This window comes from Anas platyrhynchos, chromosome 18 (assembly GCF_047663525.1).
Source record: "Anas platyrhynchos isolate ZD024472 breed Pekin duck chromosome 18, IASCAAS_PekinDuck_T2T, whole genome shotgun sequence".
Taxonomy (NCBI): domain Eukaryota; kingdom Metazoa; phylum Chordata; class Aves; order Anseriformes; family Anatidae; genus Anas; species Anas platyrhynchos.
In genome coordinates, this window is record NC_092604.1 from 12,749,775 (window position 1) to 12,775,585 (window position 25,811).

The 25,811-nt window shown below is 46.0% G+C and overlaps 1 protein-coding gene across 5 annotated transcripts in view; it reads left to right on the forward strand.

The window, feature by feature from the left end:
• Positions 1-25,811, forward strand: part of CRB2 (crumbs cell polarity complex component 2) — a 65,849-nt gene that overhangs the window by 18,975 nt on the left and 21,063 nt on the right. For 2 of the 5 annotated variants that reach the window (XM_005024458.6, XM_013104116.5), the window contains exons 1-6: positions 7,697-8,694; positions 17,819-18,520; positions 20,807-21,002; positions 21,542-21,681; positions 22,158-22,340; positions 22,825-22,938. In XM_005024458.6, coding sequence (XP_005024515.4) covers positions 8,622-8,694; positions 17,819-18,520; positions 20,807-21,002; positions 21,542-21,681; positions 22,158-22,340; positions 22,825-22,938 — 1,408 coding nt within the window. In that variant the 5' untranslated portion in view covers positions 7,697-8,621. Of the gene's footprint in view, positions 1-7,695; positions 8,695-17,818; positions 18,521-20,806; positions 21,003-21,541; positions 21,682-22,157; positions 22,341-22,824; positions 22,939-25,811 lie in introns of those variants that run through there. The other 3 variants (XM_072025255.1, XM_005024459.6, XM_072025256.1) reach the window with 3 other exon arrangements.

A 25,811-nucleotide genomic window follows, 5' to 3' on the forward strand; every position in this document is an offset into this window, starting at 1 on the left:
AAGGTCCTTTGGTTCAGAGTCATGCATTAAAAAAGACTTGGGATCAAATGGAGTTTACATCTTCAACCAAAGGCGTTTTCTGAAAAGCATTGATGGGCCCTCACCAAACATCAGTGACTCACTGAATGTACAAGCTAAAGATCCAGAGATTGATCCAAATACCATGCAGTGAAACGAAATTTCTGTACCCGTTCTGCTATTACGGGAAGCTCAGCCATATATACTTTGGCTTGCCTTCTGGTTGCGGATACAGGAAACAAAATTTTTCTGAAGTCAAGTCCTTTAATAGAAAGAGGAGGAGCTAAGGCTGAATTGGAAGCAGAAAGAGTCATCGTTTGCCCAAACAGGAGAGCCAGGCTGGTGCATTCAGCCATTCCCAAAGCGAACGAGAATTAAATTGTCATGTTTGTGACTTCTGTCTCTTAAGGCATTCAGGCATAATAAATGATGCTGGCAACCTGGCCTTGGCATGGAAATCTTTCAAGATACAAGATGCTGCTTCTTGCTGTGATAAATATAGGGGTGACTTAGTTGCAGTGGAGTTTCTCAGGGAGAAAATGGATAGTGTTCCAATAAGCTGTCAATTATCATGTTTCTTTCCAGAGATATGTATCATTGGTGAATGGCAAGGCTGAACTGGCATCAGTTCAGATTTAAAGTGATAGAATTCTTTCCATGTTTCTTGCTGTAGTTCTTGGGAAGATTCTGGATCCATCCTCTTGAATATTTTATATACAACCTCAGAAGAAGCCTTCCATGTCTCCTGTCAAAGAGAGGTGTCTTGCTGCTTGTTCTTGCTCTTACTGAAGCAGTCATACTTCTGATGTAGCTACCGTTGTGCTTTAACAAGGATTTACCAGGGCTCTGTTCCTATGGTTGTGTTCAGAGGTATGTTGGAAGAGTTGAAAATGGTTCCCAGTGTATCTGCTTGCATCTGCTGAGGTCACTTTCTACTGGAAGTTTTTGAGCATTCATGTGGAGATGGACTCTTCTGCTTCAGACTCTGCTGCTGCTGCTTCCACTTCCCATGCCTGAAGCCTTTGACAATGCAGCCACAGATCGGATGGCTCTTGGTGCATGAGCAACAGAGTCCCTCAGCTTAAAATGTTCCGTTTAATAAAACGCTCGGTCAGACACCCAGAACTGCCGCACTCCCTCGGATTCGGTGCGTTGTCAGCACGGCTGGTGCACTGCACAGCCTCACTTAGCTGCCACGCCTCCACTCGCCCAGCGTAGCACAAAGCAGTAATGACTTCGTGCAGTGTGGTGTGCTGGGTCCTTAAAGGTTGGTTTACATCACAGTTGTATTTCTGAATTATAAATCAGGATTATAGAGTGTGTTTTAATTCAGCATGCTACTGCAGCTTTGTTTTCCTTTTGTTCAGTCCACGAAGTATTTTTTGTTTCCGACATACTGATGGGCTCCTGTGCACATCCAGCACACCTGTTACCAGAGCCAAGGATTCAAACACCTGTGAGCAGATCATGGGCACCTTTTAGCAGAGCCTCAGCAAGGCTTTGTTTTGCCTGCTGTTGTAAGGCACAGAGTAGGAAATTGACACAAACTGCTCCCTAAGAGAAGTGGAACAAACTAGAGCTTCTCTTGGGATAGAGAAGTGCTGAAGTCCTAAAAGCTTCAGCCTACCTGTATCTCTGGTCCAGTTAGGCAACTAGTAGCAAATAAAAATATTTTCAGAAAAGGATTTGAGGGATTAAATGAGGGATTTTCTCTCGCCTCTTATTGTTCTGATAGACATCAGTGCCACCAAGTTGGTCATCACCAAAACATTTCTATAGCAGAAGAAAACAGGAGTGCTAGCTTATGTCCTTAAGTTAATTTTGCTTAGATAATTCTTTTTTACTTAAATAGAGATGTACATGTACAGAGGAGGTCTGGAAGCGTCGTTGCCACTGTGATGACAAGATAATTCTTCAGGTTCTAATTACAAAATAAATTCAGTGTTACTGATACTTGGATGCAGCACCGTTTGAGGATCATGAAAACACACTTGAATGCTGTCGTGTTGACAGTTGTGTAAAGCTCTGTATTTGTCATTCTTGAAATTCGTTAAGCAATCTGACAAATGGATGGTGATGGAGATCACAGGGTATGGCATCTCAGCAAAACAAAATGTCTCTGCCCACATGCCAGTGCATACTGCAGTAATCCTTGTGAGACTTGCAGACCCTCTTATCCAAGCGATGGTGGATCCAGTAGCTGTTGCACACGCCGTATAGGTACGGCCATTCTTCTGGGGCAGCTCAGAAGAAGAAACAATTGACTCAAATGGGAGCTCCAGTTAGTGAACTATTCTTAAAATAGAAGGTAACTTAGGAGATGTTTGCTGCTCCGTCTCGCTGTGGCTCAGTCAGTGGTTATAATGATATTGATGGCCTAGAAAGTCATGAGTGTGCAGGCCTGAGAGAGCTGGGCAATGTCCCCAGCTTGTGAGTGGAAAAATGGCTCTCAGTAGAGTTGTCCCGTGTCTTCATGGTGACAGGCATGTCTGTTTAGTTACCTGGGTTAGAATAGGAGGTGGTGAGAATATTGAATGGAGTGTTTATTGAGATGCAAATGTGCAAAAGAGAGCCCCACATCTTTGTCGTCCTGGAGAAAATGACTCATGCCTCAACATTTGGCACATGTGAGGTCTGTATCCATTCTACTCCTTGCTACCGACTGTGGTAAGAATGCACATTATGTGGAGCCCCAATTGCAGAGCATAATGTGTGCATGAAGGCTGTGAGAGATCACAGAGATTGCATCTGGAAGGAAAATGAGGCAGTGCTTGCTGATTTATGCAGCTTTCAGAGGTGTAATTTCCATGACACACTTGTCAAACACTGTGCAGCAGGCCTTTGAGGCCAGGCTGCCTCAGAGCACAGCAGCTCTGCATGCTCACACAGTGCAGCTAGATGCAGTTGTTTTTCAGGTCCAGCTGGGAGCTTCCCCAAAGTTCCCTTTTCTCCACCCCCTGCTTTGACCTCCACAAAGTGCTAAATTTTGCATTAAAATGTTCCTTTCCCCCAGACTCCGCTGCAGAGATTACTTACTCACTCCTTTCCTTTGGCTCTGATTGCAGGTTGCACTGCTTCTGGCTGAGCATTTAACTCTTCCCCTGGAGCCTGCTGAGCCCCTAGGGAGCACTGGGACTCCAGGGTTGCCAACAATGCAGACAGTTGCAACAAACATGCTGATCGATCTAGGAGGGTGCCTCTCAAAGCTGGATTTTGGCTGGCAGATCAGAACGCTGCCCGGCACTGCCCTCTCGTGGCCCGAAAGGCTCTCTCCGGGCAGTGCTGGTCGTGATAAAAAAAAAAAAAAAAAAAAAAAAAAAAAAAAAAGAGAGAGAGAGACATTTCATTTACAAGCGTGTTGGATCATTTTGACAAAAACAGCAGCAAAAAGTCCTTGTAATACTCACCTTCAAAACCCTCTTGGATCCAGGCAGCATACTGGACGCATGCTTCTCCCAGCTCTAGCACTTTACATACAGAATATCCTCCTGAGAGGTGTCCAGGCAGTTAGCTGCTGCCTGTTAGCTGCTCAGCGTTCTCATCTCCTCGTCTGCCAAGAGAGGCCTCCTGGAAGGGGTTCGCCTCCACTGATGCAGCTGTAAGCAGTGGAAGAGGATCAAAGGGGCTTCAACTTGACCTGTGGCACTCCAGCAGAGTCTCACATAGATCAAAAGAGACGTCCATGGCTAGAGCCTGACTTCTGTAACTTCTCGTGGAGATAACTTGGCAGAAGCTTGGCTCTGTCTTTATGATGGCCTAGGCTGCACGTAATGTGAATGGCCTCGCGCGCTGGAGGGGAAGCCATAAAGTGTTGTGTGTGTGCTGGATATCCTTGTTCCGGTTCTTCCAATGTGTTCTTTTCTGAAATGAGACATGTCCTGGGGATCTCTGCACAGGCAGCTGATGCTGAAAGGCAGAGGAGGTGATTCCAGGCTTCAGGCACTCTGCTTCCATTTTGTCCCCTCAAATACTAACCTCAGACCTTCTGTAGTCTGCAGACAAACCGGGGGGGTCTTCCCAGAACTGGGCGGTAATGCTGATTAGAAGAACTTAGGCTTAAGATGTCACTTCTCTTAAGAGGACCTGGTGTTGTCCCAGTTTCTCAGTTAAAGCAGGATTTCACAGAGGCTTTCTTGCTAGTTTGTGCTGTGAGTGCCAGGAGTCCTTTCTGTGTTTGAGCCAGTCTCTGGTGCATCACAGGACTGAGAGTCTGCTGCCACAGGATGGCGCCTGCTGGCCGGGCTTTCAGGGCTGCACGTATGGGAGGAGGCAGACCACACACCTACGTGTGACTGTGTGCTATATTCAGTCCTAACTCACACAGATATTTCCGATGAAATTCCCATACGTGTTTGCTCTGCCTCTGTTTTACAGGTCTGCTCCTCTGCCTTAACACCGCAGTTTTATCTGAAATCAATTGCTGTGTTCAGGGAAGTGAGACTGGGTCAGAAACTCTGACCATCCTTCATATTTCTACATGTCTGTATGTCTTGAGAGTGTAAATTTGGTGTGGTTGTTCCCAACTTTGAGTAGCAACTTCGAGGTTTTGATTTGCAGACAAAGCTTGGCTCGTCTGCCGTGGGGGTGTTGCAGCGGGTCGCGGAGCGTTCTCTGTGCTGCTTGGCACCGTCCTGCCGCGCTGCAGGCTGTGCCTGCTGGCGTTGGGCTGACAGCGCTGCTGGGACAGGAATTTCTTTTCAACTCCTGTTCTCACACAGTGGCCCTTGCTTGAATTCATGCAGTGCAGAAGGGACATCTAGTGGCCAAATGGAAAAGCGGTGACGTGAATTCTAAGGGTAATTGTTATTTGCAAGAAAGAGCGAATTTTGAGAGACTGGGCCCCCGAGAACCCTCAAGCATTACATCACCGTAAGGTCTTTGAACCCTTCCGTATGCAGAATTGGCCTGTGGGTCTGTAAACTTGAAATTCGAGAACTTTAAGTCTTTTTGAATATATCTGGCACTTCTCAGATGTGATTGAGAGCAGAGGAGTGTACCAAAGTAGTGATTTTTTCTCACAATTGTTTTGAGTGGAACTGGACATTTGCTTTTTAACCAGCTTAACTTCCCTTGTACCACGCCTGCAGTCACCGAGGGCTGTGCCTAATAACACTCAGAGGAAGCTGATGAAAAAAAATTAGAAGATTCTGATCCCCTTAGATTGCATCGCTCAGTTCAGAAAAGCAGAAATTTTTGTTCAGTGAGGTTCCAGAACTGGAAGGAGGGAAGGTGAGGCTCTGCGGCAAGTACCTGATGTGCATAGAAAGGAGGCATGGATGGCCCTGTTCTTACCAGCTTCTGTCTGTGGTACTGACTGTCACCTCACACGTGTAGTCTCTAGTATCTGGTCTGTAATTTTAGCACTATTTAAGCCCTGTGTGAGGAAAAATAGTGCAACCATGCCACCTTGCATAGTTCTTGGAATGGAAAGCACAGGCTATTTTGCTCTGGTACTTTGCTGTGCATTCATTGTGAACTGTTCATGGAGAAATGTGTAAGATTGTTTTCTGAAAAGTGTGCAGAAAAGGAGGTAATACAGAAAACAGCAAGGTTCTGCAGGGTACCCCAGACCTTCTCTCTCCTTTTCCCTAATCCAGCTTGCCCGCTGCTGCCCCATTTTCCTGGCATGCATTTCCGGCTTGCAAAGTTCCCTGCCTGCTTGCTGAGAATAGAAGCCTCGCTGTTACGCTGTCCTTAAGTCTCTCGTAATGAGTGTTACACAGACGAAAGCAGCTGTGTCCTTTGGCTCTAATTTTAATACTATGTTAAAGAGCAGATTATACTGGCGTTGGGCTGCAGCAGTGCCGAGGTAGCACAAACCATGGCCAGTGTGGGGAAGGCTTTAGCAAGGATGACTAAGGACTTGGAGCTTATTCTTTAGATAACAAATCCACCCAATTGTGCTCTTTCTTTGGAAATGTAGTCAAGCCTAACAAATCAGGGCCTTAACAGAGTTGCATTAAAGTCCTTTAATTGGACTAAGCTGGTTAATACCTGCACTGGTTGCTGTATGCCCCAGGGCCCAGCACAGAAGTGGTCTGCCATTTATGCTGGCAAAATCCCATACAATTGCAAGCGTGACTGTTGAAAAATTAATTTCTAATATCCGCATAGGTGGATGCCGGATTAAGGTATTTTACTTAGGATAATGAAGCAGATGTCTTGACCTATGCAGGCTTTGGTAGCTTGGGCTAAATGAGCCTTAAGTCCCCGCAGACCTCTTAGATGTGCTACCAGTTAACATTGTCTGAAATGTACTGAGGGACACCAGGAATGCTCCTCTCAAGTTTTTTTAATTGTTCAGCCTCTGCTAAACTGTTCTGCTCTTTGAGTCTAGCTGGCAGGTACCAGGTCTTCAGGAGTCAGTGGCTCCGACAGGGGTGTCAGGACCCCGCCGCAGCAGCACGTGAGACCTTAGCCTCTGGGGGAAGGCCTCTACCAGTTGGTTACACTGCCTCTGTTGTATGAACAATGCATGGCCTGCAGGTAGACACGTGAACCAGCAGTTACTGTGGGTAGTTGTGGAGCATTGCAGTATTCAGCTTGGAGAAGGGGCAGTGTCTGGCGGAGGAAGAGCGGTGCTCCTTGCAGCGTGGCCGTGCAGTGGGTTCGCACGTATTGCTTTGACAAGGCAAGCTCTTGGCAGCATCATTCACCCAGGTGAGGCAAAAAATTCTGGGCAGAAAGATTCTGCACGTGAGTGCTTGGTTACGTCCCCTGGCAGCAAAATGAGAATCTAAGGAGGGAGAAATGAGTTCCAGATGGCTGCCGTAGCTGGCAAAAAAAAACGATGCTGAGGCTGGTCTTGAGAAAACAGAGCGGAGACACCAGAGCTGGCAGTGGGGGCAGGGTGGTCCAGATAAGGTTGATTACACGATGCATCATCTGTGGAGCGATCCGAGCAGGGTAGTGAGGTGAAGCATTTGTTACCAAACTGTGGTGTGCCGCTGGTGAAAATGCCTGTGCTGTTGTTCTGCCTTCACTGAAGGTAAAAACAAGGTGGTAAGCAGCCACTTCCCCGCACTGGCCATCAGCCTGGCCAGTGTAAATTGCTCAGTGCAGGATTCCTGTTGCTTTCATCAGATTCTTGGGGGGTTGCCTTTATTTTTTTCCTGCCATAAAAGGTCTCACAGTGGACAAACATGGCAGTAACGGCAGAAGCACAGGGCAGTCTCACAGCTCTGTCTGAACCCCTGCTGTAGTTTCGCATACACCTTTGTGCACAGCAAACGTCACAGAGACCCTGCCAGAGGCTGACCCCTAGTTTTACCTTTGCTTTTAGTTTTAGCTTTAGAATATACGGAGCACTGACTGCAACTTGGAAGCGTGTTTATTTTGTTCCACATTATCCTGCATTTTTAAGTTAAAATTGGTGAAGGTTTGCATGAACCTGAGCTTGCTCTGGGGGTTGTTGAATTCTTTACCTTGATAGTTTGCAGCTGGGACCTATTTGTGGTACTGGTAACCTGTATTTAATGGTAGGACACCTGTGGGAAAGAGCCCATGGTTTAGTACAGAACTTGTCCAAAACAGGAACTATTTTTTCATCAATTTCTGCACTTGCTTTCCAAGTCTGGCACAGGTATTGTTAAGAGTTTGGAAAGGAAGAGAACTGATGAAGCACTGCAATGGATTTGCAGCACAGGTCTGTCCGCGCCGACTCCTTGCTCTCTTTCATGCTGCTTTTTTAAGCTCGTACGGCATCTTACCTGCCTTCTATTTTTAGTTGTCACTGGAGGGGTGAGGCAGTGTACGTAATTCTCATTAGGGTTAATTTAATCCAATTGTGATGTGGATTTGAGGTACTTAGGAGGTCACAACTGAGCGTGAGCTGTGTCTGCTTCCAGGGGCTCCCAAAAAACGATGGACCCTGACAATTTTTTCTGCTTGTAAAACTCTAAGCACATGCATGTAAATGTGGGGGTGTGATCTGGTGCTTGTGTTACATGGCCATGTCTGTTGGTCTCTGTGACTGTTCCCTAACCAGAGAAGAGGGCTCGTGTATGTCTCAGGGGTTTGTGTGCTTCGGGGGCTCACAGATCTCACGAGGCAGCCATGAGGACTGATGTCTCTGCTCTTTGGAATTACTAGTGAGCTTTTTGTGTCTTTTGGCTTATATTCTCTTTGGACAAGTCATCCCCTTCTGGAAGGTCCTTGTTGGTCCTCACCTGCAACAGTGGACGGTGTCTGACACAGCACCCGCACCCACCCCCAGCGCTGCGCTCCTGTCCCAGCCGTGCAGCTCCCAGCTTCGTGTCCTTCCTCAGTCCGGGGAGTGCAGGGGAGCCACAAGCCGGGGCCACCCGCGGGGTCCTGCCCCTTCTGGCCTCCAGCAGCGCCGGGGTGCCCGTGGGGCCGGAGCTGTGCCCCCGGCAGTTCGCTCCAGGCGATCCAGGCAGCGTTTTCCCTGTGCTCGGCAAGGCAGCGGAGCGCTGCAGGGCGCACGGGGACTCTGTCCACAGCCATAGTGCTGGGCCCGCTCCGGCACAGCATGGACATGGACGGGGTGCCGCAGAGCCCGTGATGTAGGGAGAGCTTCTGTGCCTGACCTGCAGCCGCCGGTCCTCCCGGAGGCTTTCACGACAGCCACGCGTAGACTTGTCATGGAATTAAAGAAAACTACATCCAAGGTGTGCAGCGCTGCGCTCCTGCTGCCACTTTTCCTCCTGTTTTGGGGTAAGTTTTTGTCTTCTGTGCCTGATTCTTACCCAGATAATGTGCGGTAACTTTAGATTAGGTCCGTGATCTGTGCTTGTATTGCAAACGTAACTGAACGAAATGCCACTGTCATGGTTAGATTGGGAGCCTGAAAACTTCTTGTCAGGAAGATAAAAGACATTTGATTCTAGATAAGCTTTTCCCTCTATTTATTTCTTGTCTCCTTTTGTCCTTCTCCCTATGCACTTGTGAGTGCATTTATTCATTAGAGCTAAAAGTGTGTGCACTTTCGTGTAAAGAAGTACTCAGCTATTGTAATAACCACTTGCTCCACTGAAAAGTTCTAAATTTCACAGCTGTGCCCACACAGAAGAAACACAGCTTTATTCCCAGTCTGTATCCTTCAGAAATATGTCAAGGCAAGAGAGGAGTGTATCTAGGGGAGTACAGCAGTACATTCAAGTGTCAGGTATCTCTGGTGCAAAGAGTGGAGGAAGAAGACAGTGCATGAGTTTTCTCTTAGAGATGTTGAAGAAAGTAGATCTGTCCTGAAAGTGCAAGAAGTGATGAGGTAACAGAAGAGCTAACGAGGTGATGAGGTAACAACATTGCTGCTTGTTGTTATTGGTCGGTTGCTTGATTTTTTTAGTATTTTCTTCCACATTGAAAACTTACTTTATAGCCACAGAACATACTTGAGCATACTGGGGTCCTGCAGCTCCAAAGCAATGTGTCTTTGGGCTTCAGAAGTCACCCTTGTATATAATTCCTTATGGTCCCTAAAAATATATATTTGTTTCTTCTGGAATTGGGTGCTTGGAGATCTGCTGGGCCTAGACATCTGTTTTAGTCATCTAGGGATTATAAGGTCGTGTCAGGAACATGTCCAACCTTTTACTGGAAAATATGATTGGGATTGAACAGGCCTCCTTATGCTCTTCTCAGCACCGCCAGGCCAATACATGTATATACAAGTCCTCTTTGGTTGCCACTCAGATAGAACAGCAATGAACAAGGGTGTGAAAAAGTAAAGATAAAATTACAATCAAAGTGCCTTCTCTGTGCTCATACCTGCTGGATGCTGCATTTGGGTGTTTCTTGCACTAGTGGGTGATGTTTATGGCCTTTTTCAGCTTTCTTTCTATTCCCCAACAATTTATTTTTTCTTCCTCTGAAGCCTCCCTAAATTGACTTTTCTGTGATCACCTCCAACCATGAATATGAAAGTCGAACTCTGTTGTTTCTGGGTTCTTTTTTTTCCCTCCTACCAGCTTCTTTGTGTGGTGGGTTGGCTCCAAGTGCCTGGAATTCCTCTGGCCACAGGGAAGCAGCAGGACTGTCTTTTGTATCTAGTAACCATAGCTACTGGTTTGAAGTGGGAGGCAGTCATGGAGCCTTTGTGCTGTGCAGGGAAGGCCGGCTAGGCTGCACAGACCCCGTACGTGGCTGCTGGAGTTGGCATGGGCTTGGGGGTTGGTGCTGTTTGGCAACTGCACCGATAACTTTCCTCTTCTGGGTGAAGCTCTTCTCTGGAACAGTATTTTCCTGAGAATGTCCTTTTCTTTTGGATGGTGGATGACATACCAACGTAGCCAGTAAAGCTGAAGGCAAGCCCAGGTTTCCACACCTGCTCCTATTTTGCAAGGGGAGTTCAGCCAGATTTTACCTGTATGACTGGTGGTATTTATGTGGCACCTGTAGAGCTCTTAAGGCCATAAGGAAATGCCTTTTCTTGCCCTCGTGAGGCATAGGACTACTTTTGTGATTTCTAATGGGCTGAGTCAAAATACCATGGAGGCACAGAATGGCCAAATTATCCAGTTATGGTGCTGGTTATCTCAATGGCCAGTTGCAAGCTGTAACTGCAAGACCACCCGGCTCCCAGATCCACGCTATCTCCAGTTGTTTAACATAAACTCCGGGGGGAGAGTGGAGGAGCCTCCGCATGTGCCTGCACTTTTAGTGCTGCTTGCTGCGTAATGGGCAGGACGGCTCTCAGCCTAAGGTGTGTTGGAAAGTATATTCTGGAGAGCAGAACCAAGTGTCTACTCCTCTCTGTTTCCACAACTCCAGGCAACAACAAGCACAGTAACTCACATACCTTTGGCCTGTAAAATGCTTTGGGCGCCTATTGAGAGAGAACACGTGCAGACAAAACTTTTTTTCTGGCAGTTTGCTGTTTGCTCTAACGCGAGCTCTTGAGATTAGCTGGGACATCCAGCCAGTTTAAGCCTTACGCTCTTTTAAACACGGAAACAAAGAGATGCAATCCTTTCAACTCTGTTGATTGCCAGTAAATTTAAATTAGAATTGGAAATTAAAGCTTATGACTCATTTTATTTAACTGGCCATGCAGGAAACCCCCGTCTCAGTATTTGATCTGTGGAAATGGCTGAGAGATCAGAGAAGTGTAAGCCATGAAGGTCAGCTTGGAGGAGTGTTTATGGAGGGGAAATACGGGGATGTTGTAAGAACAGATCAAAGAGTTACTGTGGCAATATACGCAACGCTATCAAACCCATTTATTTATAGCCTGTGTCTTTCTCTAGGTTCCAGAGGAAAGATAGTGGGAGGTACATCTTCATAGCTGTGTTAAAACATCAAACAGGTCATGAGAAAGATGGCCATTTCCTCATCAAACAGGAGAAGGAATATCAGTTAGGGAATACTTCAGGTCAAGTGAAATCAGTGCCAGTTGCTGGCATTTCCTAAGCTCGGCAGTGGTCTCAGAGAATGCCAGGGCCTTGCTTTCTGGTGCTGGTATTACTAGGAGCACGTGCTTTGACTGTGCCCAGGGAGAAGGGGCTTAATCTCACTCTCCCCCATGCTAAACACCTCAAAATTTAGCTTGTATTGAGGATGGCAGCGTTCTGCTGTGCCAACAACAACGTGGGGCTTCTAAGGGCCTAGGATGCAAAAAGCACCTGAAGAGGGGCAGTGTGCCCCCAGGGCAGGTAAACTGAAGGCTCTTCCTAGGGAAGGACTGGGTTTTGTCAGGGAAGGTCGCTGCCTTCCCTGGCAGATAGGCTCGCCTGCTGCAGTTAGCAAGCCTGGGGGGAGGGAGGGCAAGCAGCAGCAAAGCCCCCCTCAGACTGCCCAGGCCTCCTTGTGCTGTGTGGGACCTGGGAGCAGGCAGTGGTGTGCGCCCTGTCACTAATCCCAAACACTGACCAGGACAGGGAAAGATCAGCAGAGGTCGGCAGGGATTTACTAATATAAGCACATGCCTTCCTGTTGGCATGGAAACCCAACTCTTTCCATTCCTTCAGTGGGTGACACAACTGCTAACTAAGCTCTTGGGTACCCGGGGTGGAGGAGGGCTCCTCTCTACCTTCGGCCTCGCTGCCTTTCCCCAGCAGGCAACGTGCCAGGGTGGTCAGCGGGAACCCTGCTGGAGTCACATCGGGGTGGGCTCCTGAGCCTTCTCCCCTCAGGCTCTTGAAGGTTCCTCGAGCTCAGCCGTTGCGGTGCAGCCAGGGGCTGCTGCTGGGAAGGCTGCTTTTCTCTCCTCTCCGTTGTAATCTGTCTTTTTTTGAGTTGTTGTAGTGAGCGGGCGGGTGAAATCCGCCTGAAGGAAGCCCTTTTCTCCACAAGGCTCCCAAACCTTTTCATGAATGATGACAACCAGAGGGGGTAAGATGTAAAATAGCATGAAGGCCAAGGAATTCAACAGGGCAGATCCATGCACAAACATACGTAATGCTCCATGTACGGACTGTAACTTTGGAAACAGAAAGTAAGACTTGTAAGCATGAAGTAGTCCTTTCCCAAAGTACATCATTAAGAGAATATGCCTAAATCCTATCTGATGCAAATGGCATAATAGAAAACAAAAGTGCTAATTTAGGAGATGAAGTGTGTAAACTCTTTTCTCCCTGCTGTAGGAGCCCTGCTCCTCCAGGAGCTGACTGTACGTTCCCGACCCGTGCTTGGCGTGGGACCTGGGTGAGGCTGTTGGTTCCTCCTGGAGCCTGGTTCCCTGCCAAAAGCCCTGCAGCTTCCCCATGGCATTTCGCATCCCTGCTGGCCTTCTGGGAGAGGGAGGCTGAGGGGGATGACAAAAGTTAGAGCCATGCAGGCTAGGTTCTCATCCTTTTGTCTCAAAAAGCCCCACTTCAAATTGACCCAAAGGTAGGAAAGACAATTCCTTCTATCATTAGTGCTCCCATAATTAGGCCAGGTAAAGTACCCAATCTGACGTTACCCTGGGCTCCAGTGCCTACCTTCTGCTGGGCATTGTCTGTTTCCAGAGGTGATTCAGGCCTCTGGGAATGCTCAAAGCCATACCTGGCAGGTGTAGAAGAGGGCAAGTTTCACATCCTGGAACTAGGGAAAATGCATTTGGTAGTGTTGGTATGAATCCAGAAACAGGAACAAAATGCACCCTTTTCTGTGACCACCTCTCCTTGTGATAGGCAGCTGTGATACTTATATTATGTGCAGAAATAAAGCATGTCAGAGAGAGGAGAAAAATCTAACTTTTAAATTCTGTAATACCTCTTGACGCAGAGCATTAAAGGCTTGGAATAATTTAATCTTAGAGGAGACTTGTGAGAATGTGTAATAGTATCTATTGTATAAGCTGGGCAATCTGATAAGGAAAATGGAATTGGCCTGCCTAAGCTCACATCGAGTTTTTGCCAGGCCAGGTAATAATTTTCTGGCATCCTGACTCATAAGGCATTTGTGTCTAGGATTGGGAGCATTAGTAAGAGGTGGTCGTCAGGTGAAAACGTGCTGGGTGCAGGGCACATGTGTGCACAGGTGTTCAGGGAGGTGCCGCTGACTGCTTGGAATTTTCTAGTGTGTGTTGAGATGATGTTGTGCCATTTGAATGAAGCATTAAATATAATTAAAAGCCAAACAAATGACAGTAGTCACATGTCAGTGCTGTCCTTCAGTGTGAAGAAGACAAGACGGTCTCTGGGCTGATAACCTAACACAGCCACTTCCCTGCTGGAATTTTAAGTGACTGCTAAGAGCACCTCGAAGGTAGTTATCAGGGAGGCATGATATCATTGTCAGTGAGTACGTGCTAGAGTGCCAGTTAAGGGGTGCCTTCAGCTGGTAGTGCTAACAAAATACCAGAACGGAGGGCAATCTGTGAAAGAAGTCACTTCACTGCAACTTGTGGGCTTTAAAAACAAGATTGCCCTGTATCTCAGTAATTGCTGATTTCTTATTTTATAGATATAAAGCTGGCTGTTGCAACTGCCCTTTGACAAGAATATTTAATAAAGATATAAAGTATAAAACTATTAAAGCCAATTATTAAAGCCCAGAAAAGCAGCTCATTTGCCTTAAAGTGATACAAAAGGTCACAAACCCCCTCTTCTAGGGAAAACCTTTGTCAGCTTCTTTTAAAGTGCAAAACCAGACCTATCCTGACAGAGCTCAAGGAATGCTTTATATCTGACTCTATAGCCTTTGAAGTTCCTCTTAATCCACCCCTAAATGCCTGGAACATATTCTTCAAAGAAACTGTGTCTTCTCCAGTTTCATTCCAGCGTAGAGCTGCAGGATGGCATGACTGCAATATAGTGGTCATTGTTTTTCCACTTTAAAACATCACTGATTTGTAATGTTCTTGTGAAAGGTAAAGGAGAAATCCTGAATGTCACTGTTGAACTAGCAACAGAAACTTTTTGTGGAAAGCTGTAAACTCCAGTGACTTCTTTTGACTTTATTTTCACAATTGTCATAAAACAGCATGGTCTGAAGTGTCTGCTTTTACAGTCACATGGATGTGGTGCAGCAGGAAACGCTAATTCATTTGTTATGCTTCATTAGCGTTTGTTGCATATTCATATGCAATTCACATTCACGTAGTAATTTATTCCAAAATTTAGAGGAATTACTGTATGCCCTTGGGCTGATTGATGAAAATATCAAAAACTGAGCTAAAAAAATCAGACTTGTTCTCAGTGTAGGTGGCAGCCTCCATCCTTGATAGCCGTTCAGGACACTGGATTCTTGCAGGCCGTGTGTAGCTCTCTGGTGATGCCACAAGTGCTCCTCTCACTTCTCACTGCTGAATTCCCCCTTTCTGAGATTGCTTTGTAATAAATTCTGCTGAAGAGTAATGTCTCCTCTGTGACAAAGTATTTAGCCAAAACTTTAGCATTGCCACTGGATGGATGTTAGGGCTGTGCTATATTTACATGGGGTCATGTTTTGTCCAGGAATATTGCAGTAGTAGTGTGGCTGGCTGCCTGGGCATCCCTGCCAGAGGCCACCTGCTTAGCTCCACAGGGCAATTCAGGCTTTGGGGAGGAGATGGAAATAGAAATGTGTTTTCCTTCTTGTTTTGAGAACTTTGCTGTCTCTGGTAATTACCTGTCTCCTTGCCTAGCAGCGGGGTGCTAAGGGAAGAGGTTAATTGACGCACACAGGTAACGTTCATCTTTTGATGTGGAAAGGTGCCAGTGCTGTGCTTGAAGCATCTCCAGGTAGAGTTCTCATGGGGGCTAAAGTGGAGTGGAAAGGAGCCTTTACTAATTACCTGTTTGATATTAAATTCCAAAGGTGCAACGGTGCTTTAATGACCACTGCCGTATTCAGCCCGAGCTGAGACTAGTTAGAAAGATCAAGTAGTGAAGAGGGTTTTTACTTTCAACTTGGCTCAGCACTCAGTGCATCCAGCTGCCTTTTCTGCCTGAGGCCACGAATGTTTTAAATTTACAATTAGAAGATTAAATCCAGAAAGCAGAATTTTTTTTTGCTAACCATGGAGACCCCTGACAGATGGAATCAGAAGCTTTGGAGCAATGCGACAACACAGAGCGTTCATTAATAACAAATCCAAAAAGGCAGTGTTTCTCTGCAGAGTAAGGTCCTGCTGAAGTCACCACTGTTAGACGTAACTCAGGAAACATTTGGTCACAAGTAGCTAAAGGTAATCCAGTAACAGTGCAGTGAACCTGTCTCTCTGCAATCCTGCACGTAACTGACGTGAAGATACAGCTGGTTGTGAGTACACATAGCAAGGTAGCTGCCGCTGCTGTTCACAACCATAGTGACTGCAGAGGAGTTGGGATTCTCCCTCTCTTCTGCCTTTTTTTGGTAAGCCAAGGAGGGCCTTTGGACTTTTTAGTGAAGCTTCATGTTTGCTGGACTTGGTATTTCTTTGGCCCTGTTTTATCTCCAAGTGTGCACAGGTGGGGACGTGCAGTTCTCACCCAGTTCTGGTGCTATGGACAGGCTTTAGCGGCTAACCCAGGTGAGCGAGCACTGCAGCTGTGTGATGAACCAAATCAGAGGGGGGACCGAGAGGTACGTGTGCTGTGAAAGGGCTTTGGAGACGACAGGAAATGTCGAAGGAATTTGCTATTTAACTTTATTTGCAAGAAACATGTAGCCAGTCTGCTTATGATGGGAACAGAACAGTGCACGTAGTCCTTGCAGTGACTGCAGCCAGTCTACGCTGGCAGTGCTGGGGTGACTGTGGAAATGTCAATTCCTGTGCTGCAAACCAGAGAAATTGTCCTGAGCACGCAGTGGGCTTGGGCTCTTTTTGTCACAGGCTCCTGGCCTCTGGAAGGCACGGGCTGGGCCTGGCTCCTCATTAAGCGTACAAAGGCTCGGATCTCCTGCCTAGGAAAGCTTTTGGGAATGGTTTCCTGGGCTCCCACTCTAATTGCTACAGGGATTCCAGGCAGATTCCGTCATCCTTGTTTTCTGCCTGACTGGGAATCTGAGAATAAAAGGGTTCACGGCAGAATAATGAGCCTGCTGGACAGTGCACGCTCAGCAGCAATCCCCGGCATCACATGGGAGAGGAAGGGGAGGCTGGGCGGGGGGGATGATGCTGGGAAGGAGGGGAAGGGGCCCGGCTAAATCCCTGAGCACCCTCCCTCCCCCATCGGCACTGCCTCTTAAAAGAAGACTTAGAAACACTACAGTCCTTCGGTGGGAGGAATTAGGGGGAGGTCAGGGTAGGGGCAGGCTTTTGTAAACCAAAGTCTCCTCTAAATCCCTTTCAGGCCCTAAAGCCGGATGCCTCCACCTTCGTGCACAAAGGGACCGGGGAGCTGATGGGGCCGGGAGCTGACAGAAAGCCACTGATGCAGATTAACTGCTGGCTGTGTAGGAGGTGCACCAGGGCACGGCAAACAGAACCAAAAATGGGCTGGGGTAGTGATGGCACGAATGAGAGAATGACTAAGGTCAGCCCAGAAGGGGTGCGGTGGTGGTGGTGCTGTGTGACCCCGGCACTTCCTCAGCGTGGAGCGCAGCGCACCGAAACCTCTCCGTGCTGGCAGAAACGTGGCGAGGGCCGGGGGCAGTGAGCTGCGGTGCTGAGAGCTCTGCGGGCCTGGTTTGAGTAACTGCACGTGCTCTGCCGGTGGCTGGGGACCTGTCACGGGCTGCACGCAGGTACACACACGACAGCAAAAATGGCAGAGCATGGCATGCAAAAAGAAGTGATTTTTCCAAGAGAGAAGTGTTTTTTCCAAAACACCTGCGGTATAGTTGTTTGCAGAGTTACTTCCATGTCAGATGCTTTGTAACAGCTATGTGGGAACCAGCCTGGGGTCTGCCCCTCAGCTTCTCTCCTGTGCATCCTGTAATGGGAACCAAAGCAGAAGCTGCCTGATACCAGAAAGCTGCAGTGGGATGGGAAGCTAATGACTGCTATCTTTGTGAGGGGGGACTGTCTGCATTGCCTTTCTCCCTTTGTACTATTCTTATTTTTCTTTTGCAAGTATATCATTGTGTCATCGAGTCCAGGGCATGTATCCTAACTCCAATACCAAGGCAGTTAGCTTTGTTCCCTGGGCCTTTGACCAGTTAGATCATTTCACAAAGTGTATTTAAAATTTCATTTGGAAAAGAAATGAGGATCCCCCCTATTCTTCCGCCATTCCCCATTGACAAATACACACATTGAATGTTTTTTTGTTGTTCTCTCTATCACGCACCTGTGTAATCTTGTTTATATGAATTAAATTTGCAGATATTGATAGTTAGGGCCATCAGCATGAACCTCATCCATCTCTGCTCTTCTCCTAACACCTGAAGACTTCCTGCTGTGTAAGGTTGTAGGGTGGCACCCTCTGAGATGCACGTGGTGATAAGCAGAAGGACTTTCTTCTGTAGGGCTACTTAATGCCGACTAATACAGCGTCCGTTTTCTCAACAGGAACTTCATCCTCTGAAAATGACAGCAGCTGTTCATCATCCCCATGTGAAAATGGAGGGAGCTGCAAGGATTTGGAAGTGGGTTATCAGTGCACCTGCCCCGTGCAGCCTGTAGCCTACACAGGCACAAACTGTGAAATTCTCTATGATGCATGCATCAAACATGATTGCCCTGCCCACAGCGTTTGCAACAGGACCGAAGGACTCCTGGAATACGAGTGCATCTGTATGCCTGGCTTTACAGGTAGTGATTGTGACATTAATATTAACGAGTGCGAGAGCAACCCCTGTAAAGATCCTCGTTTTGAATGCGTAGATAGTATAAATGGATACACCTGTAAATGCCGAACAGGACTGGATGGAGAAGGCTGCCAAACAGAAAGCTCTGTGTGCTCTAGCCACCCCTGCCTAAATAACGGGACGTGTGTTGAGGGTCCTGGGGACTATGTCTGCATCTGCCAGCCTGGCTTCACCGGGGCCCACTGCAAAGACAACATTGATGAGTGCGCCTCCAACCCGTGCCAGAACGGAGCCATCTGCCGAGACAGGGTGAATGAGTATAGCTGTTTCTGTGTGCCTGGGTTCCAAGGATACAACTGCGAAATAGACATCAACGAGTGTGCGTCCCGGCCCTGTAAAAACAATGGCACCTGCCTGAATGAGATGGATCACTATTTGTGCAAGTGCATCCCTGGCTACACAGGTACCTTTCATGCTCGTGTACTGGCCTGGTGGTTGGGTTACATCTCACTGCTCGTGGTGCTCCACAACGTGCCTGGTCGTGGTAGGAGCTGTCCTGAGAAGCTGTTGTTTTACAGCTGAGTCTTTGACGCACAACTCAGATTTTTTGAGCGTTTTGTACTGTGTGTGAATGATGGCATGGTGCTTGTTTTCATGGCTCCCAGGCAGTAGCTGAGAATTTGATTTCCAGGGACGGTGTGGATGTTGAGAGACACGGATATAAGAGTGAAGGTGGGGGCGCTGCCTGAGCCAGGAGTGCTAGATACCAAGGAGATGTGATTAGCTTCAGTAGGAAATTACAGGAGATGTACAAGGAAAGAGATTTAGTATCAGGAAGAATATGCTTAGTGTTATAACTAAGTCCCAACAGGCATAACTAAGTCTGACTTGTAGTTCTTTGTCCTGTCCTGCAGGACTTGTCTGAGGGGAGTAGGCTTTTTTGGAAGAGAGTGGCTTTTAGGTGGAGATTTCTTTTCCAGTTCTTTGATGTCTGGAGAATGTTTTTGGGATGTGGCATAAGTATCCCTTTTATGTCCATCTGTGCTAATGGTGACTCAGAGAGTAATCTCCACCTGTGAGTTATCTGTGAGGGAGGCAGCGGGGGGGTTCTCCTTTCTCTAGCCCTGCTTATCGGAGAGGAATGCGGCTGTGCTGCGCCCATGGCTGCCTGGTACCACTTAGCACGTGAACTTTCTCAGCCTTCCTCACTGACACAGACTGAAGTGATTCAAGAGTTAGGTTGCTGCGAAGGAATGCTGCTGATTACCAGTGGAATGAAGAGAAGTTACAACATCAGGAATGCGGTCAGTGATGCTGAGTCACTCTCTGATAAAACTGAACAGAGCCAAGGGAGGAAAAAAGCAGAATTCTGTAGGCCTTACAGTTACCACTGATTTTGAGTATTAAACTCTTTGCAAATCAGCTTCTTTCATACCTTTTCCTGAATCTTCAAATAAGGATTGTGGGATTCCCCTGCCAGGGAAGTGATAAAATAACCCAGGTAGCTGGAGGAGTTCATTCTCTGAGTTACTCTGATGTTGTGTACGAGCCTAGTACTTCATCCTGAACTCAGAGGCTCTGCCACCACTGGCTGCCAAGGCAGGTTGTTTCCTGGTGCTCTCAGCCGGAATTTGGGTGAAGGAAGTTTTGTATGGGTATTGACAGGTTTGAAACAGCAGCTTAGGGGGCCCACATTCCTGAGGATTAGGATGGCCTTGTCCATGTTTTTAGCCTTTACCAAGCAGGAGAGATTAGATGGATTGGCAGGTGCCACTGCGATGACTAATGTTTGGAGGTGATGTCAGGCCACAGACAGCCTGAAGTGATAGAATACAGTACAGCAAGATTGCTGCAGAGCAGTGTGCATGGCACGTCTTACTCTGTCAGTGAAAGCTGAGGTTTTAGACCAAAAATGCCTGACTTAATACTCTTCACAAGTAACAGCTAATGCCTAATTTTTGGTAATGTTTCATAATATGATGGCTTACTATTACCTAGCATCGCTGCCATTAGCATTTTGCATTGCTTTAATGCTTTTTTCCCAGGTATCTCAAAGCAAGTTACAAATATTATTTAAATAAATGGAACAGTGTTTTGGAGAAGCAGGTAGAGATCACTTTTCCCATTCCCAAAATGCATCTGCCTCTGATGTAGAACACTGGATCTGGTAAATAGCAGCGCAACACAAGTGAAGAGTACCATGTCTAACTAAAAGTGTAAGGGTTATATCATATATAGAAGTTTAAATAATGCTAACTAGCAGTGAGATTCTTCTTTTCTCATCCCTGTCCTCCCTCCCCCAAAAGGATCCCCAGCCAAAACAGCTGTCCTTAGATTTTTAAGGAGTGCATGCAAGTAAGATCAAGATTTTATGGCTTATTCAGCAAATGGATGTCATTTGTGAAGTGCTGATTGATTGACTACTTCAATGAATCTGAATGAAAGAAACAAAACCTTCATAAATTCTGGAAACTTTTCTTAGTTTTGTTGTAAGACTGAAATCCAAAATCCTAAACAAAACAATTTTGTTTCTAAGTAAAAATTAAAGGTCCTTAATTTGTAAGAATCGCATATTGTTCATAAGCTCCCAATGTTCTTATGGCAAAATTAGAAAAGATCATTATGATAACCAGTTAGAGTTGGTAACCTTAGGATTGATGGCTTTAGTGTTTCCAGCTCAGAAGTGGAGGCAGCACAGATATGCTTAGCTGGATTTTTAACACAGTTATTTCTCTCTTTTGTAACCAAGGTATAAACTGTGATGCTGAAATAGATGAATGTGCTTCATACCCTTGCCAGAATGGGGCCTCGTGCATAGATCACGTTGGGTTCTACACCTGCACCTGTGCACCCGGTTACCGAGGAATCCAGTGTGAGGTGGACATCAACGAGTGTGAGAGCCAGCCATGCCAGCACAACGGGACATGCCATGACCTCATTAACAGGTGAGAAATCAGTGTTTGGACAGTCAGATACTGGTACTGATCTAAAGTTCTGCTTAGTGGAGCCTGTCAAATTAGAGTAGACATCCACTGGGAGAATTGGATTTAGTCTTTCATACCTCCCAGTGGTTCCAGTGGCAGTACCTGAGAGTGATTAATAGCAATATGTGAGAGGACCCCTACCAGTAGCAAAACTCCTAGGATGCTCAAAGAAAGGTAGAAGATGGCTCCTGTTATTGCTTCCAGCTGACATATCAGATGCAAAGGGAAGTGATTTACAGGTCTTGATCAGCAAAAGCAGCTGCTGAGAACATACCTGTGTGTGTGTGAATCTGCCTTTTCACAGACATTGTGAGCTCCCAGACTGCTGGGGTTGGTCTGCTCTCTCATTAGCATGGCCTGTTTGTGTGGATGGAAATGTCTTTTTCCTCTGCCCCACAAGTGGGTTTGAGGACGAACTCCAGCTTCATTTGCTCTTTTCTCACATGGGACTCAGCAGCGAAATGAAGAGCCTTCTGCATTGCTGTTTTGTTGCCCCACAGCTACCAGTGTGACTGCAGTGACACAGGCTTTGAAGGGGACCACTGTGAGTTGGATATCCTGGAGTGTGCCTCTGAGCCCTGTCTGAACAATGCCACGTGTGTTGAAGGAATCAAGAACTACAGCTGTGCCTGTTGGCCAGGTAGGTTAGAAATCTATTCTGTTATGCCAGCATGTAGGCACATTGCAATGGAGAGGGCATTATAAATTGTCCTGTTGACAAAGAAAGGAACGAACAATTGTACTGCATGGTCCAGCATGATTGTTTTTTTGATTATCCAAAACAGTGAGGCTGCCACCACTTGTCTTTACAGTTCATTCCAGGTTCTAATCGATCCCTTTGTTGAGAAAGGCACACTGATTCTCAACCATAAAATTTCCCTTCGCCTCTTTTCTGCCTTTTCCCATCATATGTTTATTTTATAATTAATAGTTCTCTGCAAATTGGCTATCTGGCTCTTGCCTTTGACATACTGAAGAAACTGGAGGACTCTGAGACTCCCTACTTGATGAGCCGCAGGGTCATTTGGCTTTTATTCTCACTTTCAAGGCAACCACAGTAATTGGGTGACCACTTCTAGTGAAGTGGTACGTGATGTTTACACTGTCTCCTGGCAGGTTACACAGGACAGCACTGTGAAGAGGACGTGGATGAATGTGCAGCAGATCCCTGTTACAACGGAGGTGTATGCCTCGAACGATCCAACCAGTCCTACTATGGAACACGACCTGACTTCCCCAGTGATTTCAGCTATAGCCAAGCAGCTGGTTTCCAGTGTTGGTGCCAGCCAGGCTTTGCAGGTGAACTATGCAGTACATGTTGCATCCTCACTGCACCTGTGGTTTGAGTAGATAGAAATGATGTTCAACTGAAATACTACCCACCATTTCCCTGGTTTATAAATAACTCTAAAACATGGATTTAAGAGCTGTGGAAATTCCCTGGAAAGAGGAGCTAGCAATAATAGTTCATTCTTTTTTAAAGAAAAAAATGAGTATGGTCCACAGTTGTGCAGAGGGAAATGGTTCAGAAGTTCTGATCCTGCCCCGCTCCCTTTCATGACACTGGCAAATCACTCAACCTTTCCTTACTTCATTTTTCAGAATTGTTTCAATGATGGTATCTATTAGCCAGAGTGTCTGCAGAGACACGCTATAGTTCAAGGAATTCTTCTGCCTTTTGAGGTGACAAAAAGAGCTGCAAAACGTTATGTGTCATTCATATCGTCTCCTTCACTGATGCATGTGTGCACTCAAGATGGGTGTTTGTGTTTTCACTTCAAAGGGGAGACCTGCTTTACGAACATTGACGAGTGTGAGTCCCAGCCGTGTCAGAATGGAGGGCACTGCATGGACCTTGTTGATGGCTTTCTTTGCCGTTGCCTACCAGGTTATTCAGGTAATGCTGGCGAAGGCGGGTGGCTGGAATCAGGTCAGTCTGTTTAATGCTGAGTCGCTGTATTACTGCCTGGCTGCAGGACTGGACTCCAGCCTTGGGTAGCCCAGGCTGCTAAGCAGGACTGAGATAAATTGTGGAGGGCTCAGTAGTTGTGCAGAGGGAATTCTGCAGTTCAGGGCTCAAATGCCATGAGAAAATCATGTGATTTTGGTCAAGCAAGTAGATTAGACTATGGACTAGATTTTGAGAGAGAACATCAACTATGTAGAAGAGTCTAAGACTCTTAGACTCTTACATCTAGCAGGCCTGTACCCTGGAGTGAAAATTCACCAGGAGAACTATTTTTTTTGTATATATGCATGATGAATGTGAACAAAAAACACTTTCAAATAAAAAAATATAAATGGAAAAAAAAAAAAGAGGCACTTAAAACTCTGGATGTCACAAGCTACTGATCGTAGCAGGTTGGATCCACCAACACATAAAACATCTGTAAAACATATCTATTCCCTAACACCCCTGGATAATAACAGCCAGGGATTTGGGGTTGAAGGCAGTAATTTGCAATGTTAGGAGGTCAAAAGGTCTTTGTGATGTGAGCAAATGAAGCCTCCTCTGTTTACAAGGGAGTGGGGAGTCTGGATTCTTACGCAAATGCCCTTCCTGACCCTAATGGGTCTCTGTTTTCTAGCTGAGAAACCAGGGGATAGTGAGTACTGCACATCAGCTTTGTTGGGAAGGTGCGCTGCTGACTGATACTAAACCTCATCTCAGTTTAGAATAGTTGTTCTCAGTCGTCTTCATCTTCAGATTCTATATATACTCTCTGTTTTTAACAATTTAACACCAAAATAGTTTATAAGAAAGTTTATAAGAAGGTAGAAGGTGGCCCCTAGCACCAATCTTCCATTTGTGCATCGTTGATGTGGATGTAACCTTTCCGTGGTGTTCTTAGGCTGCCATCTCGTGGGGAAAAAAGAAAAATTTCCAACCTGAGTAAAGAAGTTTTTAACTTCTTGGAATAGCAGGTAGCAGCATTCCAGGGTCTTAGGTCCTTATTACATGGGAGAGTTTCCTGTTTTCCCTCTCTAGTCATAATGGTTGAGCTGTGTAGGAGTAAGTCTGTCCAGTTGTTTCCTGGACAGTTGTTTCCCCATTACACAGGGGCTTTCACTCTCAGAATCTCAAGTCCACTCGTAGTTACCGCATTCTGTTAGTGGGCTGAGTTCTTTGTATGGTTTTGTGGTGTATGTGGTTTGCTTTGGATTCCTGATGTAGGTTAGGCCAAGAAAAAAAATGCTTTTTTTAGGTGAGGCTTTTGAAAATAGGTGTTTACCTAAACTCTGCATTGCTACTTCTTGGGTAGTTACCGTGCTACACTCATGAACTGAGATCTTGTCCAAAGTGATGGCTTAACGTTCATCTTACTTGTCAAAATTCCCTCTCACGTACGTGCCCTATTCCCTTTTCTTCCTGCAGTGCCCCAGTACCCCTCAGAGTGTTCAGAATTTCATTTTGCCTTGCCAGACTGATCTGTTTAATCCTTTCCAATTCTTAGCATGCTCATAGGCAGAAAAGCTGACAGGAACAGGATGGTGAGCAAAGGAGTGCTGGAGTTCATTCTGGTGCATCAAATTTGGGTTCATTAGTACTTGAAGGGGATTAGAAGCAGGTTGCTCTTCTGGATATTACTTTTGGTGAAGGACTTTGTTTCAGCTGAGGTAGTTCTGACACGTTAACATAGTGAAAGGCTGGGAGCAGCCTCTGTGAGATCAGCAAGTGCATGTGGAGGAGTGAAGCTGACAGGGAAATAATAGCAATTAATCTCCCCTCCTTTGTCAATTAATCTCAGTACAGTCATGCTGGGTAAACAGCTTATTACTTCATATTAGGATCACAGAACAACTTTGTGAAGCTTCCCATAACGTTTCTGCTCCAAACACATTTCTGTGGCAGCTTAGATCTGCCATGAACTTGGGTTTAAGCTGCCTCCACTGATTAAAGTGAACTTGCTACTCTGAGGAATGCTTTCTTGGGGCGGCAGGAGGTTCTTTCGGCATTTTTTTCCTTCAATCTGAAGAATTTGGGGGGTGTTGGGATAACAATGCAAGTCAGGAGAAATTCATTCTTTGAAAATTAACTGCCTCAGTGCTGTCTTAGGCTACAGCATTGGAGGGAGATGAGAAAGTTCTTTCTCTGAAATGTGGTTGTCACAGAAGCAGTGCCTCGTTCTTGGGAGAAGTATGTAATAGGTCCTGAAGAGTCAGTCCAGCGCATTAGTTTGTGCTTTATAGAGGATGTGCCCTGAGAGGATGTAAGAAGTGTGAATTAAAAGATTTCATGGGTATTAAATGAAGTGAGAAGGAGGAAGAGTCTTGCATAGTCTTGGAAATTATGTCAGTTGTGGCCAAGAGAAAAAGCATACTAGGAAACGTCAATCTTTTAGGAAAAAAAAAAGACAAAATTAGTTATTTACATGTAGGAATAATTTCAGTCCATCATGTATATCGTATACAATAGTTTAGGCCAGGACAAAAAGAAAGACTGGTGCCTCTGCTTGGAAAGAGAACTGACTTTTAACCTGCAACATGTTACCACTTAGGTAGAATTTGGCTATTTTTAAAACATTTCAATTGCTTGAGCAGAAGGAAGACGTGTGAAAACTGGAAATTTCTATCTATCACATTCCACTTTCTGTCATTTTTCTGTTAAAAACCCTCTGAAATATTTAACGTTATTTTGACCTTCCTCAAGAATTTTTACAAATGATTAGGTACAAAATAATTCTCTGAATTTAAACTGCGTGACTTAATCTTGTAACTCTTACAACTGCCAGCGTGTAAGAATGGGGAATTAAAACATCTAGAAAACAT